This window comes from Macaca thibetana, chromosome 11, assembly GCF_024542745.1.
Source record: "Macaca thibetana thibetana isolate TM-01 chromosome 11, ASM2454274v1, whole genome shotgun sequence".
Taxonomy (NCBI): Eukaryota; Metazoa; Chordata; class Mammalia; order Primates; family Cercopithecidae; genus Macaca; species Macaca thibetana.
This window is the reverse complement of record NC_065588.1, coordinates 48122051-48142356: the sequence shown is the minus strand read 5'-3', so window position 1 is coordinate 48142356 and position 20306 is coordinate 48122051. Positions and strand designations below refer to the sequence as shown.

The 20306-nt window shown below is 41.4% G+C and overlaps 1 protein-coding gene across 5 annotated transcripts in view; it reads right to left on the bottom strand.

Annotated features, from left to right (window-relative positions):
• Positions 1-20306, bottom strand: part of SCN8A (sodium voltage-gated channel alpha subunit 8) — a 213119-nt gene that overhangs the window by 40742 nt on the left and 152071 nt on the right. For all 5 annotated transcript variants that reach the window (XM_050748710.1, XM_050748713.1, XM_050748709.1 and 2 more), the window contains exons 15-19: positions 9261-9434; positions 5903-6259; positions 2324-2794; positions 1674-1791; positions 979-1133 (exon numbers count right to left, since the gene is read on the bottom strand). In XM_050748710.1, the coding sequence (XP_050604667.1) occupies positions 979-1133; positions 1674-1791; positions 2324-2794; positions 5903-6259; positions 9261-9434 (1275 nt within the window). The remainder of the gene's footprint in view (positions 1-978; positions 1134-1673; positions 1792-2323; positions 2795-5902; positions 6260-9260; positions 9435-20306) is intronic.

Sequence of the window (20306 nt, the reverse complement as noted above, 5' to 3'; positions counted from 1 at the left end):
CCTGTGTAAACCTTCCCCTCGCTTCCCATGATCCTTTTCATGAAAGCTGTCTTCTTCACCTTGGGCTTGTCTTTAATACACACTGCTGCCTCTCTCAGCTTTTATTCTCCTGCCTCACAAGTCAGTGAAACTTCCCAAGTCACTGTCAAAATCTTTAACACTGAATTTGGGGACTCTCCCTTGTTATGTTTTTTTTTTTTTTTTTTTTTTTTTTTTTGCTTCCAGATTAAGCTTTGATTCCACACCTACATGAATGTGCCCATCTTCTTTAAATATACTTCAGCATTATGCATTCTTCACCTTTCCCTTAAGGAAAGGAAAGTGTGTACTGTCTCTAGTCCCTGCTGGCCTCAAGACTATTCAACCAGCAAGCAACTCCCTCACAGCACACCCTGTCCAGGTGTCCTCAGTTATAACCCAGCTAAAAATAAAAGCAAATGCCAAGATAATTAGTCTCAGCAGTGGAGGAGCCTGTGTGTTCTGGGCCTTGTATGTCTCACTGATTAATAAGCACTTAGGACAATGTGAATATAAATAACCTTTGTACCAGAGATCTGACTCTAAACATTTGCTAATGTCATGGGTTCTCTATATCCAGTAGGCTGTGAAGGGACAGTGAGCGGAGGAATACCACCTCCCTCCCATCCTGGGTAACTGAAAAGCAAAGAACAAGAGATTTGGGGTATTAGGTAAGAGAGGGAAGTTCATTTTAGGGGCTGCTAAAGATGGGTAAACCAGGCAGTGGGGACACATGAGAGGGATAGTGCTAAGTCTACAGAGGATCAGGACATGAACAGGTATGGATTCTAATCCCACAGGCTCAAAGTAGCAGCCCAAAGCACCTTAACAGATCATTATTCTTGGGACCACAGCCAATCTGTTTTCAGAGCCACTGGGCTTGGGCCTCAGCCTTTTCCCACTGGCTTCTCTACACCCTTCCCCAGCCGATCCCTCCTCACACTCTCCCCTGGACCTTACCAGGGCACCACTGCTCAGCAGAATCATGAAGATGATGAAGGTCTCAAACCAGTTGTGCTCCACGATGAGGAAGCAGGTTTTCCGCAGGATCCACCAAGACTTGCCTAGCCCTTCCTCAATGTTGACCTGGCAGCACTTGAACCGCTGGACACAACCTGGCACCAGCGGGAGAGGCAGGTCAGACCGTGGAAACGTGCCCCGCCCAGATCTGCCCTCTCCTCCATCTCCCAGGCCCTGCCAGGTGCTGCCCCACCACACAGCCAGGAGGACAGTGGCTGAATCGGAATGCCTGATTCAGAAATGGAGAGGGTGGCAGGGCTGAGGCTACGCTGCAAAGGCTAACGGGGCAAGGCCCTCTGGAGTCAGGAAGATGTCCGACAAAGACGCAGTGACAGGAGGAGAAAAGGGTAGTCAGGAGGCAGGCACAGCCATGACAGAACAGGTCGTACGAAAGGAAGTTTTTGGGCTGATGCCAAGAGAAAATGGACAATGAAAAGTGAGAATAGAAACTTGTTATATACTTGTCAGATACAAATAGGGGAAATAATCTAAGTTTCCTTCAAAATGGTGGGGTGGGGAGCAAAGTTCTTGAAGATAGCCACTGAGCTGCCCCTCGCCCACCACTAGCCCCGGCAGAGCTGTGTCTGTGAGCAACACGAGTGTCCCAAGCTCATCCCCTCCCCGCCCCCTTTCACCTTCTGTGAAGCAGGCGTCTGGATCCAAGTATTCCTCAGGCTGTTCCACAGGGACCTCTTCTACTTCTGGTTTGATATCAATGGTGCTTCCTTCAGAGGAGCTGGTGTCATCTAGTTTCTAGACATGCAAGGAAAAGGGACATCAGGCAGCTCTGCGGCAACATGCCCACTCCACACTGAGAACTCTGCCTCTGGTGGGGATGAGGCGCCAGTTCTGACTCTTCTCTAGAATTCTTACTACAACTCGCGATAAGCAAACCACATCCATGGGCCCTCAAAACTTCTTTCCAGATGGGATATAACATCAAAACCTACTCACGGAAGACAATGACCCACCCAAAGCTAAACGCGGCTATAGGTTGGTTTCAGGGCTATAACTAAGATGAATGGCAGGGAAGTACTCAAGGGATTATTCCAGCCTCTGACCCGGATGATCCAGAAGTGACAGAGGTGGGTCCAGGATCATCTTAGGATTCCACTTCATCTAGGAAAGGCCTAGAATGATACTGGGAGGGTGGAATTAGTTCTCCACGTAAGTTGGTTATTCCAGAATCTCTCTACCAAGCCCATAGCTGAAACAATCCCCAAGGCTGACAGCACCCTGTTTGTTCTCACACAGGATCAAGGCTGTTTCTAGGCTGGGACCTTACATCTTTGCTGCCTTCAGGATCCGATTCGCTGCTAACATCCTCTGTGTTGAGGTTCTCAAAGTCAGACTCCCCCACAGCAATGGGTACCCGCACAGTCAAGTTGGGGTTGTTGATGAAGGACATATGGTCTTCATCAATGATGTACTTCTCCACGCTGCTGCCAATACCACTGGTTGTGCCATTGCCATTCTTCTGGAAGTCGCCATTCCGGTGGATGTCTGCACCGGTGTGATTGGCGATGCAGTTGGCCTTCTTTTCATACAACTCATCCAGAGGCTTCACCTCATCGGCCTCACGCTGCTTAAAGTGGGCCTGCATGAAGGCATGCACCTTTAGTTTGGTCCAGGCCACACCCTTCTTGATACGGATCACTGAGATCTGGAGGTTGTTCATTTCCCCATCATCATCTGTGGCAGCCAGGTTGTCTGCACTGAAGGAGCTCAGGAGCAAGGCCAGAAACAGGTTCAGCACCTATGCCAGTAGCATTGGAAAAAAAGAACAAATGTAGAAAAGTTATCCACCAAACTCAGGGTTGCAAACTGGAAGCCAACGGACTTCATGTGACAGACTCAAAGAGGCTTTGTTGTGTTGTGTTTGGCCCACGTAGTATTTTAAATACTCATGTTACCGGGTGGGAATGTGTTTGGTTTTGGTTGTAATACAAGGAGTTTAGCACCTCTTTTCTTGGGTCTTTTATAGTTTTACATACATATATATGTACCCCAAAATATACTACTTCTCTTATAATTAGAAAAAACAAAGACTGTATCCATTTTGGAAGGAAATTTCCCCAAAATAAAAAGGTGAATATACATTATTGGGGAGGGTCGCAAAGTGCGTAGATGCCACGTATTCATGAGCAGAGTTCTTAGAGGACCCATGTCAGAAAAAAAAAAATTAGGCTTGAAGTGCCATCCACAACAAAATCAAGAAGGTAGGACTGAAATACACTTCATGTCATTGTATTTTAAGAACAAATTTTGTTTTCCTAACATTTACAAAAATAAAATCGCTTTAGCAAGACAGTGATGGTGACTTTTATGTTCTTCTGCATAGCCAAAGGTCAAGCCATCAGATACAAGCTTTATTTATTTTTGTTTTCATCTCCTATTTTACTACATTGAACATTAAGATTAATTAATTTATTTTTATTAAGACTTACTTTTTAGGAGTGGGAGAGGTGCTCATTTCTTGATTTATACTTGGTCCTTACTTTGTCATACTTGGGAAGAAGAGTAAGGCATACATTTTAGGAGGAGATAACAGTCATGTGCAGAGTGGAAGGGTGGAAACAATAAATGAACTATAAGTATTCAGATTATCTGCACCATTTGTAGAGTTAAAAAGGAATATGGTTGGTAAATGGGGGTGAGTTGGAGGGGCCTTTGAAGGCCAGGCTGAAGGATCTGAGTTTTATTTAATTAGATCCACTACTGGTTCTTGAGTAAAGGAGTCACAGATGATGACAGAGATTTGAAAAAGTCATTCAGACTAACTACATACAGAGGGGAAGGGCAGAAGTTAGGAGGCTGTTACATGCATGAATTGATAAGGGTCTGGATCAGGCTACAGAAATCCCAAATCTTAGCATGCATTAGAATCTCAGGGAGTGAGGGGTGTGGATGTTTGTTAAAAATATTTCCTTAGCCTACTCTCTAAAGAGATTTGGATTCAGTAGATTTGGTGTAGAGGCTGGGATTTGGCCTTTTTTTGTGAGTGAAACTTGTGTAATTATGATGCAGGGTGTCTTGAGACTACACTTTCATAAAGTACTGAATGAATTATAAAAATGCAAAGGAAGGGGCAGATCTTAGATTCTATGAAGAAAGATACCCACAAAAATACTATGAAGAAAGATGCATTTAAGACACATAAGATACTTGCTTGGAATGGAGAGAAAAGAGACAGAAAATACTCCAACGTTATAGGTTCCTAGAAACTAGATGGGCAGAGGGACTACTAAGCAAAGGGGAACCTGAAAAGTGTCATCAGGGGGTAGTGGTAACAGCTGATTTTTGTCAAGTGCTCAGGTATCTGGAGACAGCCATGGGGGGATGTCTCTGAGACAACTAAGAACAGGAGAATGAAGAAAGGGTGACAAAGTCAGGGCTTGGAAATGTTGATCATGCTACATACCAGGAAGCCATTGTTATAGTCACTGAAGTAGTGAGAAGACTAGAGGGATTAGGACTGAGGGAAAGGTGGCTGGGAATGGAGAACAGGAGGAATTAAACATCACAGTAGCTATTTTTTTGCAGGTCAAATGGAAGAACAGAATAGCTGTAGCTGGTTCGGAGGCTGGTGAGTAGGAGTCTTTTACTGTCATGCTTCTCTATGGCAGAAAAAGGAAGAGAACTAATGTGGATGAGCGTGCAAGGGACAGATAAGCTTGTCTTCTTCCAGTCCTCTTTGCCCTACACTTGCAGGTGGGATTGGGGCCCTGATCTGTAAGATAGTTCTTTCTCAAACTTTAGTGTACATATGAGTCACACAAGGATCTTGTTAAAAATGCAGATTCTGATTCAGTAGTTCTGATTTGGGGCCTAGAATTCTGCATTTCTAACACACTCTCAAGTGATCTTGTTGTTCTGGTGTTAAGATTGTTGGTGACTCTTCTTTTTTTTTTTTTTTTTTTTTTTTTTTTTTTTTTTTTTGAGACTAGAATCGCTCTGCATTTGCTGGCCAATCTCACACTCACTGCAAGTCCGCCTCCCGGGTTTACGCCATCTTGCTGCCTCAGCCTCCCGAGTAGTCCCGCCCGCCAGCCCGGCTATTTTTTGTATTTTAGTAGAGACGAGGTTTCACCATGTTAGCCAGGATGGTCTCGATCTCCTGACCTTGTGATCCGCCCGTCTCGGCCTCCCAAAGTGCTGGGATTACAGGCTTGAGCCACCGCGCCCGGCCTGTTGGTGACTCTTCTAAAGACAGAGGTAGAAGAGAGCAGGTGGACAAAACAAAGTAAAGCAATAAAGTGATTTGTCATTTATATAAATTAAACTCTAAGACAGTTTAGAGCGGTTGCTCTCAATGGAGGGCAATTTTGCCCCCCCGGGGACATCTGGCAGTGTCTGGAGACATTTTTGGTTGTCACAGCTCTGAGGATGCTACTGGCATCTAGTGGGTAGATGCCAGGAGGGATGCTGCTAAATCCTACAATGCACAGGACAGTCCACAACAAAGAATCATCCAGTCCAAGATTTCAATAGCGCCAAAGATGAAAAATTGTGGTTAAGAAACAAGAAGGCTTCTGTAGGTGAAAGGGCACAGACTTTGAAGTCTAGGTTCAAATACAAGCCCTATATTTATTTGGGAAAGTCACTTAATTTTGCTGAGTTTGCTTTCCTAACTCTATGAAAAGGGTTGACAAGTTGTGGGTGGGGGTCATGACTAAGTAGGCACTCTGTAAGTATCTGTCTCCTCTCCTTCATTGGTACCTTAGGGTTTCTGGGCCAAGAAAGAATAAAAATCAACAAACATGACAGGTAGTAGGAGGACTAAGCAGTAGAAGGACTTGGGCTTCTGGGCCAAGGGTAGAATATTCAAGGTGTAGAACAAAAATATCTACAAATTAGTACTAACCACCAAGTTGCCAATCACCATGACCATCATAAAGACAATGAGGCACATGGCCTGGCCTGCCACTTCCATGCAGTCCCACATGGTCTCAATCCACTCCCCGCACAACACTCGAAAGACAATGAGGAAGGAATGGAAAAAGTCATGCATGTGCCAGCGAGGGAGTTCACAGTCCTGGTTGATCTTGCAGACACACTCCTTGTAGCTTTTTCCAAAGAGCTGCATCCCCACCACGGCAAAGATGAAGACAATAATGGCCAGCACCAGTGTCAGGTTGCCCAAGGCGCCCACTGAATTTCCAATAATCTTGATTAGCATGTTCAGGGTGGGCCAGGATTTGGCCAATTTGAAGACTCGGAGCTAAGGAAAAAAAAAAAACCCAAACAAAAAAATAAATGATACTTAATCAATTTTCTTACCACATGGCTAAAATAAAAACATAAAATTAGTAAGATCAGATTAAATATATTGAGCACCCTTGGAAAATTCCCAGGACTTTCTAAGAGTGTCTCAGACTAAATGGGGAGAAACTGAGACACAAATAAGGGAAAACTGATTAATTTCAGAGTAGTTGAAAAATTTGTAACTAGAAACCAGGAATACTGCCTTATTCCTTTACTTTAGATCTGAGTCAATCTGCTTTTTGAAAACCCTGAACATATGAAAACCCTGAAAACCATGAACATATCCCTTTCCTACTGATTTTCCCTTCACTTCTCACAGGACAAGTGAAAGAAAATGTGATTTGTAGGAAACCAAAAGACTAGTATGGGACAGACAGTTAAAAAAAATCTGTCTCCTCAAAAAAGCAAACATTAAAAAATTCTAAGTATCTATTTTCTTGCCAATAAATAATCAATGGTTGATTAAAAAAAAAACCACTGTGATATGCTTGGAATAACTTGGAGGAAAAGCACAACTCTCAAACAGGGGCAGTTCCACAAACATCAGTCATCTTATGAAAAGAGCCTATACTGGCCGGCTGCAGTGGCTCATGCCTGTAATCCTAGCATTTGGGAGGCTGAGGTAGGTGGATCACTTGAGGCCAGGAGTTTGAGACCAGCCTGGCCAACATGGTGAAATGCTGTCTCTAATCAAAAATACAAAAATAGCCAGGTGTGGTGGTGCAGGCCTGTAATCCCAGCTACTCAGGAGGCTGAGGCATGAGAATCGCTTGAACCTGGGAGGTGGAGGTGGATGTGAGGCAAGATCATGCCACTGCACTTCAACCTGGGCAGCAGAATGAGACTATGTCTAAAAAAAAAAAAAAAAGAAAGAAAGAAAGAAAAGAGCCTATACTGTTATTCAAAGGACAGAAATTTTAGTACCTGTCAATCATGAAATATCTATATTCTGTAATAAATAATTACAAGATCTTGGCTAACAGCCTGTTAATTATTTTTTATTTATTTTTGAGACAGAGTCTCACTCTGTCGCCCAGGCTGGTGTGCAGTGGCGTGATCTCGGCTCACTACAACCTCCACCTCCTGGGTTCAAGTGATTCTCCTGCCTCAGCCTCCCAAGTAGCTGATATTACAGGCATGCACCACCACGCCCGGCTAATTTTTGTATTTTTAGTAGAGATGGGGTTTTACCATGTTGGCCAGGTTGGTCTCAAAACTCCTGACCTCAAGTGATGCACCTGCCTTGGCCTCCTAAAGTGCTGGGATTACAGGTGTGAGCCACCACACCTGGCCCAGCCTGAGAATTAGAATGCATAAAGGCTATGGTAGTGTGGCCAATAAAATTATAATTATGAGATCATCATTAGATGTCATAAACTAACAAATAACTAACATAGAATGTAATAGGAATTTTGGTAGAAAGCAACAGCACAATTTGAACTTTTTTTTTTTTTTAAATTGAAAAGTTGTCTTATCAGAGAGTTCAAGATTTACCAGGTGTTACCCTACACGCATACATCTGGGCCACTCATATTGTTACCGAGTGGCTTTTAATTTAAGAATGTAAGTTCTAAGGCTACTCTCAATCCTTTCTGTTGTCACCTAGATAATAACTATTCTCAAAAAAGTCCACTGTGGACTGGATCCTAAACAAAGAGTAGTAAACAGAGGTTTCAGAAATTTGGCAGTTATTTGTGACTTGGACTGAGTGAAATCTCTGTTTTACAAATAGTTTCACTTTTTCCAATTCTCTTTCTTAGAACTGCTGAATATTTCAGTGAAGAAACCTTAAATATTCTCAGTTGCAAGTGCTTATTTTCCCAACAGGGAGTGAAAAACCTAAGCCAATTCGAATGCCAGGGAAGCAGCAGTGGCCTCTGTCTGAGTGGGATGCCCCCATGGTAACTCAGTTTCTCAGAGGAGTTAATCAGGATATCACTTATGCTTATGTTTATGGGCAGCTGTCTTGAAGATACTATTAACTATTCTTTCAGAGTCATTGTAGTAACTTAAACACTAACTTCTTCAAATACATTAATACAAACTCCTTTTTAGCTAATGATAGGGAAAATAAAGCCAATGTTCAACAACTAATTTCAATATAATACAGGTGTTCCTTGACTTATGATGGGGTTATGGCCCAATAAACCCATTGTAAGTTGAAACTGCTGTAAGTAAAAAATGCATTTAATATACGTAACCTACTGAACATCACATCTTAGCCTAGTCTGCCTTAAACATGTTCTGAACACTTACATTAGCCTACAGTTGGCCAAAATCATCTAACACAAAGCCCATTTTATAATAAATTATAGAATATCTCACGTCATTTATTGAATACTATACTGAAAGTGAAAAACGGGATGGTTGTATCGGTACTCAAAGTATGGATTCTACTGAACGTGTACTGCTTTTTTGCAGAATGTAAAGCTGAAAAATTTTAAGTTAAGCCATCATAAGTTGGGGACCATCTGTATTAAAAATCATTATTTTATTAGCAGTTTTTGGAAGGGCCACCATGATAGAAGAAATGAAGAAAGTAATCTTTGAACAAGGAGAAATTCTTGCCATTTCAAGGAGATGTTCAGATTAAAAAAATAGATTCACTAGCAAACCCAAATTAGGCCTTACATTGGGCTTTGGGAGAGTTCATTTTCATCTAGTGTCTTGGGTCTTATTTTTCACTTATTATCTTAGACAGCTCTTACACTAAGCAGCATTTTCTAAAGAGCTTCTTAAAATTGATTTCTGTTTGCTTCTTGATTTTCAACAACTAACTTCTATATCAGGTATTTTAGGAAAGTTTTCAGTATTTGAGTAGCTAAGCCAAATAACTGGAATTGGGAGTAAAATACAGCTAATATATATTTTTAAATCATCAAATTAATTTACGCAGAATTCTTTCTGGTAGCTGCAAGATAGGAAATGTTAAAAGAAATTGGAGAAATATGGAATACCAATCGGAAAGATCGCAGCACTGAAAGCCCCTCCACGTCTGCTAGACTCAGTTCCATTAAACTGAGGGAGACAATAAATCCGTCAAAAATGTTCCAACCTTCTTGGAAATAATAGTAGGGATCCATGGCTATGAGCTTTAGAAACATTTCCGCTGTGAAAATTCCAGTGAAAACCTAAATGGGGGATGCAGGGGTAAGAAAAAGAAACAGTAAAAAGAGAATGATTTTATCATTATTTTTAAATACAACATGTCCAAGAAACTCAAGAGTTAACCTTAGTTAAATTCTGCATCTGAAGATATCAATACCTGGATGTCTCATGAGCACCCCACCTGATGCAGGAAAATCTTATTTTCCTCTTGAATGAAGTCTGCAGCCCCAAAGTTCCCATCTTTGTTGCCAGAACCACTCAATTTACACTGTTCAAGAGTGCAGTTGAGAAAATATGCTAAGCAATGGCAATACTACACAAGGCGACTCCTTTCAAAGGGTTAGCAGTCATTTGAATGTATATAATACTTGTGATGTTTGCTTAAAAAAATCACTTGTGTTACAATTAGATTAGAAAACTAAAGTATTAATGCTAATTTGACATTATATGTCTTACCAAACCTAGACATTTGCTGCAAGGTGTAAAAGCATACAACATTGCCAAAATGTGCAAAATACAGGAAATAATATCTATAATCTCACCACCTTGCATACAACTATCATTTTTATGTATTCTCTTTCTGTTTTTTTTTTTTTTTTTTTCAAATACACATGGATTTTGACAGAGTTGGAAAATCATAGAATACATAATATCTTGGGTCTGAGTTTTCACTGATCGTAAGTCTATCCATGTTGCTACACAGTTCTCCCAACTCTCACTCTTATTGCCTGTATAAAGTTCTACTGGCGGCTGGGCACGATGGCTCACTCCTGTATAATCCCAAAATTTCTGGTGGTCGAGGCAGGCAGGTAGCGTGAGTCCAGGAGTTTGAGACCAGCCTGGGCAATATGGTGAAAACCCATCTCTACAAAAGATACAAAAATTAGTCGGGCGTGGTGGTGTGTGCCTGTGGTACCAGGGACTCAGGAGGCTGAGGTGAGAGAATCACTTGAGCTTGGGAGGCAGAGGTTGCAGTGAGCCAGCCTGGAGTGCAGTGGATCGTGCCACCACACTCCAGCCCAGGTGACAGAACAAGCCCTATCGAATAAATAAATAATAAATCAACAAATAATGAATAAAATTCTATTGGGTAAATACATCCTCAAAGAATGTTCCTATTGTTGGAGACTTTGGTGCTTCCTTTTGATTTTTTTCAATATGATAATCAATGATGTAATAAATGTTTTAGATTATAGCTTATTGTGTGCAAAAATGACATCTTCCCTATGTTACCTGTCTCCCATTTTTCTGCTGACAGAGTGCCTGCACTTTCTGATGCCTTCTGTATCCTGCAGGCCTCAGGAGGTGATATGCAGGATGAAAGTCAAATCCCATGAACGCCAGTTTTGACAAAACCAATTCCTTCATTCTAGGCTAACCATATAACATCAGACTCTTACTGAATATTATGTTTTTGAGGACAGGACTTATTTTTACAAGAGATTTAAAACTGTCATAATATATTAGTACTTGTAACTACCTGTTTACCAAGTTTCCATATGAAACAGTTTAAGGAAAACTGAAGATACAGTCCGAGGACAAAATTAAAAATAGTAAAAAATACTTAGATTATAGATGCTGTTTGGAAATATACTGAATTAATGAACAGCAATAAAAAAACAGAATGATGACTGAAATACATCAAAATGGATAAGTGGACTACAGGTTTTTGGTATTCATATGCTTTTCTGTAGTTCCTCATGTTTCTAAATTGAAGATGCAACAGTCTCAAATTGAAACAAAAATTCCACAAAGAGATCCAGTTAAGTAAAATCAAAGTTCATAGTACAAGTTAAGCATCTATAGATGGAACATCCCTCTGAGTGAGTTCAGGGAAAGCAGAGACAGCTCATCAAATCCTGACATACATTTCACCCTTTGTGTAAACCCATTGGAAGTTTCTCCAAGTAGAAATGCTAGCCTGCCTAACACACACTAAGTAGAGACTTGATTTGTTATCCCACTGGTTCCTGGTAAACACACAGGAAGTACTCATGAACAAGCACTGGCTGATTGACCCTGGGATATCTATACTGTGGGAACTCTGGTTCCTAAGGGAAATCAACAATGAAACAGTCATGTGGTGTTGCCTATCACCAGGATGAATGACCCCAGGTATCAGGAATTGTCTGTGACAGAGGTCAGTCACCATGTTGCTTCAACACATGGCGTGTTGCCATCAGTTGGGTGTGTGTCAAAATACATCTGTAACTATTAGCTATGTGAAGGAATTGCTTTTTTAAAAATTGAGAAGAGCAGATTTAAGGTTATCCTATGATGCTCTTGTTTGCACTGTGATATGTTTCTCAAAGAGGAGAAAGGGAAGAATTACATGCAGTGTATCAGTAATTATATATAAGTGTCTGCTATGGCTTGAATGTGTCCCCCAAAGTTCATGTATTAAAACTTAATCCCCAATGCAATAGTGTTGTTCTCCCGAATGTCATCAAATATTCACTTTAGAATTTATGTTCCTATGCAGCAGTTCTCAAAGGGTAGTTGAGGATCCTTAGAGTCCCTAAGACCCTCTCAGGAGGCACATGGTCCTCTCTTTTCCAACTTCAGAAGTACCCCCCATCTGTGGTTTTGCTTTCTGCAGTTGCAGTTACCTACCATCAACTACAGTCCAAAAATATTAAATAAAAAATTCTAGAAAAACAATTCATAAATTTTAAATTGCATGCTGTTCTGTGTAGCATGATGAACTCTTGAGCTATCCTGCTCTATCCCTCCCAGGACGTGAATTATCCCTTTGTCCAGTGTATCCATGCTGTATAAACGACTTGCCCTTTTGCCACTTAGCAGCCATCTTGGTTATCAGATTCACAAAACACAGTATGGTCTTGCATTGCTTAATGACAGGGATATGTTCTGAGAAATGTGTTGTTGGCAATTTAGTCATTGTGTGAACATTACAGAATGTACTTACACAAATCTAGATCTTATATATATATTTTCATTTATATATGTATATTTTTAATATGGAAAACCAAATGTCCCAGCACCTTTACTTAACATCAATCATTTCCCCTACTTGACCTGCAAGGCCAATATCAAATGGCATATAACAAGTTTTTATATATGTTCCATTATAATCTTATGGTATCACTGTCAGACATGCAGTCTGTCATTGACCAAAATGTTGTTATGTGGTATGTGGCTATATATATACACACACACACACACACATATATACACACACACACACACACATACACACATGTATGTGTGTGTGTGTGTGTGTATGGCTTGGTACTATCTGAGGTTTCAGGCATCCACTGGGGGCCTTGGAATGTAACCCCCTTGGATAAGAGAGGACTACTGTACTTATTTGTGTGAGGCAAGCTTTTCTTCCTATACTTTAGCTAAAATAACATATCACAACAGACTGAATGTAGAAGCAGAAAAAGAGAATCTAACTATCTTCTATTAAACCAGACATGAGGCCGGGCACAGTGGCTCACGCCTACAATCCCAGCACTTTGGAATGCCCAGGTGGGTGGATCACTTGAGGTCAGGAGTTCGAGACCAGCCTGGCCAACATGGTGAAACACTGTCTCTACTAAAAACACAAAAATTAGCCAGGCATGGTGGCGGGCAACTATAATCCCAGCTATTCGGGAGGCTGAGGCAGAAGAATCGCTTGAACCCGGGAGGCGGAGGTTGCACTGAGCCGAGATTGTGCTACTGTACTCCAGCCTGGGAGACAGAGTGAGACTCTGCCTCAAAAAACAAACAAACAAGACAGACATGAAAGAGATTTACAAAATGTTGAACGATACCATTCTTCCAGTTTTTCTTAGAAAATATAGTTTCCCCCCACCAATATGTTATTTATGTTCATGTGTAATGGGTGTATTATTGTGATATTTATTTATTTATATATTTATTTATTTTACATATGGGGTCTTGCTATGCTGTCCAGGATAGTCTTGAATTCTTGAGCTCAAGTGATCCTCCCATCTCAGCATCCTGAGTAGCTGGGATTACAGAGATGAGCTGCATGTCTGGTTAATTTTTTTATTTTTGTAGAGATGGGGTCTCACTACGTTACCCAGGCTAGAGAGCAATGGCTATTCATAGCCTGTGTTCCTGGAGGACTTCGGCATCAAATTCCTGGCCTCAAGCTATGCTCCTGCCTCAGCCTCCCAAGTAGCTGGGACTTACCTAGCTATATTATTATAATTCTTTAACTACAAAATGAATGCTTAGAAATGTTCTCAGTTTTAATTTCAAATATGATAAATATCAATAGACATAGCACTTTTATTTAAGAGTATAAAGGAGTCCTGATCTCCTCAGAATATTCTATAAAACAATGGTTCTCTATTCTCTACAAAATACTCTGAATTCACAGTCATCGTATCTTTCTAGTTGGGGTTTTGTTGTGTTTTGTTTTTTTGAGATAGAGTCTTGCTCTGTCGCCCAGGCTGGAGTGTAGTGACATGATCACAGCTCACTGCAGCTTTGAAATTCTAGGCTTGGCCAGGAGCAGCGGCTCACACCTGTAATCCCAGCACTTTGGGAGGCCGAGACGGGCGGATCACGAGGTCAGGAGATTGAGACCATCCTGGCTAACACAGTGAAACCCCGTCTCCACTAAAAATACAAAAAAATTAGCTGGGCGTGGTGGCGGGCGCCTGTAGTCCCAGCTACTCGGGAGGCTGAGGCAGGAGAATGGCGTGAACCCGGGAGGCAGAGCTTGCAGTGAGCCGAGATCACGCCACTGCACTCCAGACTGGGTGACAGAGCAAGACTGTCTCAAAAAAAAAAAAAAAAAAAAAATAAAATAAAATAAAATAAAATAAAATAAAATAAATTCTAGGCTCAAGTTATCCTCTCACCTTGGCTTCCCAAAGAGCTGGGATGACAGGCATGAGCCATGCCTAGTCTAGTTTGGACAAGCCTGTCGTCATAGGCCTGATAACCTGTAAAGCCAGGTCACCAAGTAAAGCCTGTATAGGGGTATAAGATTGGGGTATATTTCACTCGGGGGTCACTGTGGGGTTTGGGAAGGGTCTGGGGAGAAGTCACACACCTCCTTCAGCCCTAATTGCTTATGCAGATAAAATTTAGGCTTATTTGAAAGTGACGAGCCTCTGGCATGCTCCTCTCTTTATGCTCGGAAAAGCGCTTGTCAGCTCCTGTTCTGTAGTAGATCCTTGCCCAAAGTTAGTCAAATTCAATTTGATTAAAAGTTCTATGTGTACCGCAATGGAGACATGAAAAAAAAAATGTGACCATGAAAAATAATGGTTCCTTAGGAACTCAGTCACCAGAATGTAAGTAACTCATCCTGATTTGCCACTTTTCACACCGAAAATCCTGCATCCTGCGTCTCCAGTTAGGGTAATCAACTCGTACCTGTAGACAAGGACTGTCCAGTTTTAAAACTGCAAGAGCTTCCTCAGGCCTCTGCAAATTAAGGTGGTTGGTTACCCAACCAGGAGGGGATAGAACAATAACTAAAAATCATGTGATAAGTATTCAAAAAGAAGTATCCATATGGGGCTATAGAAGCACAGATGAAAGAAAAATTAAAATCTGAAAAGAATTCCTTTTAGCTGAAAATCTAGGTAACCTATAATTAAGAAATGATAACATTCATTTATGTTTGGTGAAGGAGGAAAATAACTTTTGCTTTTTTTCTTTTGCTTAGAATCTGAGAACTTAAACTTACATGTTAGATTAAGCCCTAGCTCTTCTTTCCATCCCCCTCCCTCTGAACCACTCAGTCCTGAAGGCTGTAGGTGGGTATGCAGGTAGAGGGAGGCTGACGCCTAGTGCTGGAGCCTCAGGAAGCCCCCCGGCCCAGCAAAGAGAGTCAGACATGGAGGGGAGCGAGGAGGTCCATGCAGGGGAGCAGCCTGGCATGGACTGTCAGAGCCTGTGGGCCAAGGAGAGGCATCCGCTTTGGGCGACAGTCCAGGATGGGCAGTTGGAAGTGGTATGAGGAGTGGCTACCCCACATAGGTGTTGAGGCCCAAGTGGGACAGGGGACGTCCACACTTGAGGGGGAGGGGGACTCGGCAGAGAGAGTCAGAGCTTAAGCAAGGTAAAGACAGCATCTCCAGGACAAGATCCCGGAGTGGGCTGAGGAGGGACTCCCCGCAGGGGAAGACTCACAAGGGGTGCCAGAGCCAGGTGAATGGAGGAAGGACTCACGTAGGGGAAGGCCTGATGTAGGGTGTCAGATCCTGAGTGGGGTGAGGCAAGTGTCTAAACAGGGAGGTGGAGAGTGAGGGTGTGGAGCTCATCAGGGTGAGGAGGGTGTTGCCTAGTTTGGGATAAAGCCACTGAACCAGGTGAGAACTTCCAAGAGTGTTCACATAGACAGGTGGCAGTCTGAGCAGGGTGAGGAGGGGTGGCCTGGTGAGGGGTGTTAAAGTCTGTGCAGGATAAACAGAGCTTCTACCTCAGGAGAAAGCCTGGTGTGGGGTGAGAAGGATGTCCATGCAGGCGAAGGCCTACTGTGAGGCAACAGGGGCCGAGCAGGGTGGGGCAAACCATGTGTGAGTTGGACTGGTATGGGTTCCAAGCTGATAAGTGTGAGGAGGTGTCCACACGGAGGACACGGCTCGGTGCTGAAGGGGTGGGGGTAACCCACAGTCTCTACAGGGTGAGGAGGGTACCCATGCTGTAAGAGGTAACAGTGGCTTTTTGATCAAATAAGTACACCAAAGACAGTGGCAATGAGGTTTCTTATTGTTGGAGGAGTTACAAATACAGAAAGGGAGAAAACTACAAAGAATCTTGCAGTGCTGGATTAGAATTGGAAGTGACAGAATCAACTCATGGTTTTCAATATCCACGGCCAGCTCAATATAAACAGCTCGTCCTGTCCTAAGAGGGCGAGCATGCTGCTCCCATAGCAATATGCATACCTAGATCTCAGATCGTTACCTCTTCCTTATTTTTTTTTTTTCTGTTTTGTTTTAGAGATGGGGTCTCACTGTGTTGCTAAGGCTGGTCTCAAACTTTAAGCAATCCTCCTGCCTCAGCTGATACTCAGCCTAGATCTCTACTTGTAAATGCCATTTTTTCACTAAAAGACTCAGGGCTTCTTGAGAAATGGCTGATTCCAGCCCCGGGGCAGGAAAAACACAAAAGTATCCTGGAATACCTTGTGGTACCAGAAAGCCAGGAAGTGGAAGACATGTCAAAGGGATCAGAAGCCAGCTTGAAGGGACTCCCACTGGCCACATCAGAGTAAGTCTAAACATCAAATGGATTATAGCTCAGATAAAAGAGAAAACCATTAATCCATACTGATATAAATAAAGGAAGAAATCAAAATCTGAATGAACAGGATATTTAAATCACTTCAAACGATCTTCCTCACAAATACCTATTAAGTATACAGTAAGTCCTCACTTAATGTCCTCAACAGGTTCTTGAAAACAGCAACTTTAAGCCACATGATGTGCTACATGCCACAGGAACTTAACTCTTGTTTATATCAACTGGCCTATGGTAAAACTGGTTTTGTTATACAGTATATCATTTAGCTTAAAGTCACAGTTTCCAAGAATCTAGAACCTATAGAGGATGTTAAGTGGGGACTTACTGTAAATGGAAAAAGTGTAACTTTACAGATGAAAAGCCTGGCAGACACCTCCTTAATCAAGTGATTAAATGAACACCACCAGTAGGGGGACAAATGGAAGCTGTGTGCCAACTAGTAGATACAACATGAAGAAGATAGGCTCACTTATCTGATACTCCTACCAAAATGCAGAACCTGCGTCTAATCATAAGGAAGCATCGACAAGCCCACATTGAGGGAATTCTACATAACAAATGGCCTGTAGTCTTCAAAATGTCAAGACATGAAAGTCAAGGAAAGATGGAGGAACTCCTCCAGGCTGAAGAAAATTAGAGAGATAAGATAGCTACATGTAATGGGGTAATCCTAAAACTGCATCCTTTTGTTATAGAGGATGCCACTGGGATCACTGGCAAAACTTGAATAGGGCCTGAGAATTAGATGGTTGTAATGCATCAGTGTTAATTTCCTGGTTTTGACAATTATACTATAGTTATGTAGGAGAATGTACTCGTGTATAAAAAATACATACTATAAGTATTTGGGGGTGATAAGGCTACGTGACAAGGCTTTCATTGTAAAAAAAAAAAAAAAAAAAAGTTTTTTGTACTGTACTTGAAATTTCCCTGTAAGATTCAGAATGTTTAAAAAGTCACCTGATAAACTTACTATTGTATTCAGTTAGTTGCAAAAAAGGCAGGAAAAGAATCATTACATTTATCTACTGTATAACACAAAGGCTGTGTAAGTCACACAGCTTCCCTGGGCTTCAACTTCCTCTATAAAACATGCGGATTGGATTGAATTATCTCTAAGGTTCTTCCTATTATTATTTTCTCTTTTGGGGAGGGTAGAAGAGGCAGGGATCTTCAATTTGCAGAACACTATTCTCATCTTTCTTTAAAAACATCTTTCTGTATGTCTACAGACAAAGACAACTTAACTCACAATCAGGGCTATAGGAAAAGCCTCACATTCCAACCACAGGACAAGGTCATACTTCATTTCACAAGTCAGTCTCATTTTTTTTTCCATCCTCTTACTCTCAGATTCAGTCAAAGGCTCTACCTAAATCTCCGAATCTCTGAAAATTCTCCTATTGAATTATACTAACACAGTTCCTAAGATTTATAAGTTCCTAAGATTTATAAGGTACTTTTAGCTATCCCAAAGACTTCTGTGTAGGTTCTCATTTATCTTCCCAACCAATGATGGCATGGTATTATCCTAACTTTACAGATGCACAACATTTCTGGACAGAAATCAAAGACTTATTTAAGGTTGTACAATATCTAATAGGAACCAAAACCCAAATCTTCTGATTTCTAATTCTGTATTCTTTCTGCCAATCTCGGCGCTCCTGTTGATTGGCAGCAAGGTATGTCTTTGAGTTTCTGGTATTGTCCAGAAAACACTCATGAGGTCCAGCACGTACCCAACTTCCTTATTTGGCATCTCCACTCAGTGAATAGACACTTAACATGTCCAAAACAGAACTCTTGATTTTACACGTCAAGCCAGTTCCTTTGCAGTCATTTCACTTTTCCCTCAGTTATTCAACCCCCACATCTAGGTACCATTCTTGGTTTCTTTCCTTTTACCCTCACATCTAGTACAAAGTATGCTAGACCATATACTACCCTCCCTCCCCTCTGCTAATTGTACATTTACTTGCCGTTTGAAAACTCTTGTCACCTAAGAGCTTTCTTATTTTAGAACTTGGTTCTGGGTTGGCTTGTCTCATGGAGTTCCTGAATATTAGCTGTCAACCTTCTCTTATTTTCTCTTTCTTTACTGATGGTTCTGAGCAAAGTCTTCTGAATACTTACAATTCTAATTTAGGGGTCATCCTAAATCTCTAAATTTTCATGAAAGGAAAAATAACATTATTTACTAGCCTGGTCTGACTGAAGTTCTAGTGGGGGTAGGTAAAAAAGCCTCTCAAAATCCCTTGAAAAGCAAAGACTGGTTCTGTAAAAAGCAAGGAAAAGTAAAGATTTTGAGAAAAACAAAGCTCTACAGGGAAAACAGAACCACCAACACCAAACAATAAAAATTATCAAGACATATTTCTCATTATTTAACTCTTGGCTACTAAAATAAAGCTTATATCTATATGATATTGTTGACAGGCTGAAAATTCTGCTTGATGGCCTAGGTACTATGTTCAATCACAGCATGTGCCCACCGACAGGCACCTTTCAGAGCCAGTCAAGAGACTTCCTGGACAGTCTGTGGGAGTGTCCCATTTCAAGACTCCAGGCATTCCATTGGACTGCACACAAGGGTTTACATCATAGCAGAGAGGCTGGAGCATGTCACCAACCACAGACATGGAGACTGGAAAGACCACAGAATCATCTTGGATGTATACCAGGGAATACAATGGGCTACAAAGGATCTCTTTGCCATATGTTTTCAGAATAAGAAATGAAAATGATATTGTAGTGCTCTAATAGTACAGTAATAGGACTTAAGGTCAAAAGTGTGTGGTGTGTGTGTGTGAGAGAGGGAGACAGAGAGAGAACGCACAAGAAAAACTGGGCAGAAATCATGCTCAAATTATTAATAAACAGTAACAGCCAGATTTGGACATGCCTGTGGTTAACACCTAAGGAATTAGGGGGCCCAGGTGACCTAGGGGATTCTTTCTCACTACTTCTCTACTGTCTTATCAAAATTCAATTAACTCCTGATTTTTGTAGCAAAGAAAACACATAATTCTCAAATCACAAATACTTGATTTCAGAATATACACTTTGTAATATAGTTTTTTAAAAAGACATACTTATCTTTATATAATAAATTAAATACATAATTTAAGCTAATATTAAAATAAATTTGGCAAAGATCAACTAATGGCAGAAACTGGATAATGGCCTAGAAGTTGGATTGGAGGGGGAAACCATCCTTGAGTGAAAACTTTCCCATAAATAGTACCCATTTACATAATTAAGGCCTGACAGAGCAGGCAAATCCACAGTTATATGTAGTGTACTACAAGAGCTCCCCTATTTTGTGGTAGTTGGTACTTAAGGTGAAAGGGGAACTGATTTGCTGGAGCAATGCAGGAATCAGTGTGAGAAACAGAATGAGGAAAAAATCCAGAAGTACTTGGCTCAGGCTGCTGAAACCAACCCACTATACCAGGCCTCCCATTCTGTCACCAACATTGGTTTTCTGCCAATAGCTCCTAAATGACGTCTTCAAAGTTCTGCAGAAAGAGGAAAGGGATCACAACAGTGAGCAGAAAAGCAGCTAGTGTCCCGGCATATGTGGAAGCATTTGTCTTCCAATTAACTATTACTTTCTCTTCAAAGAAACTCCAGCTTTCAGTACCAGAAAAAGA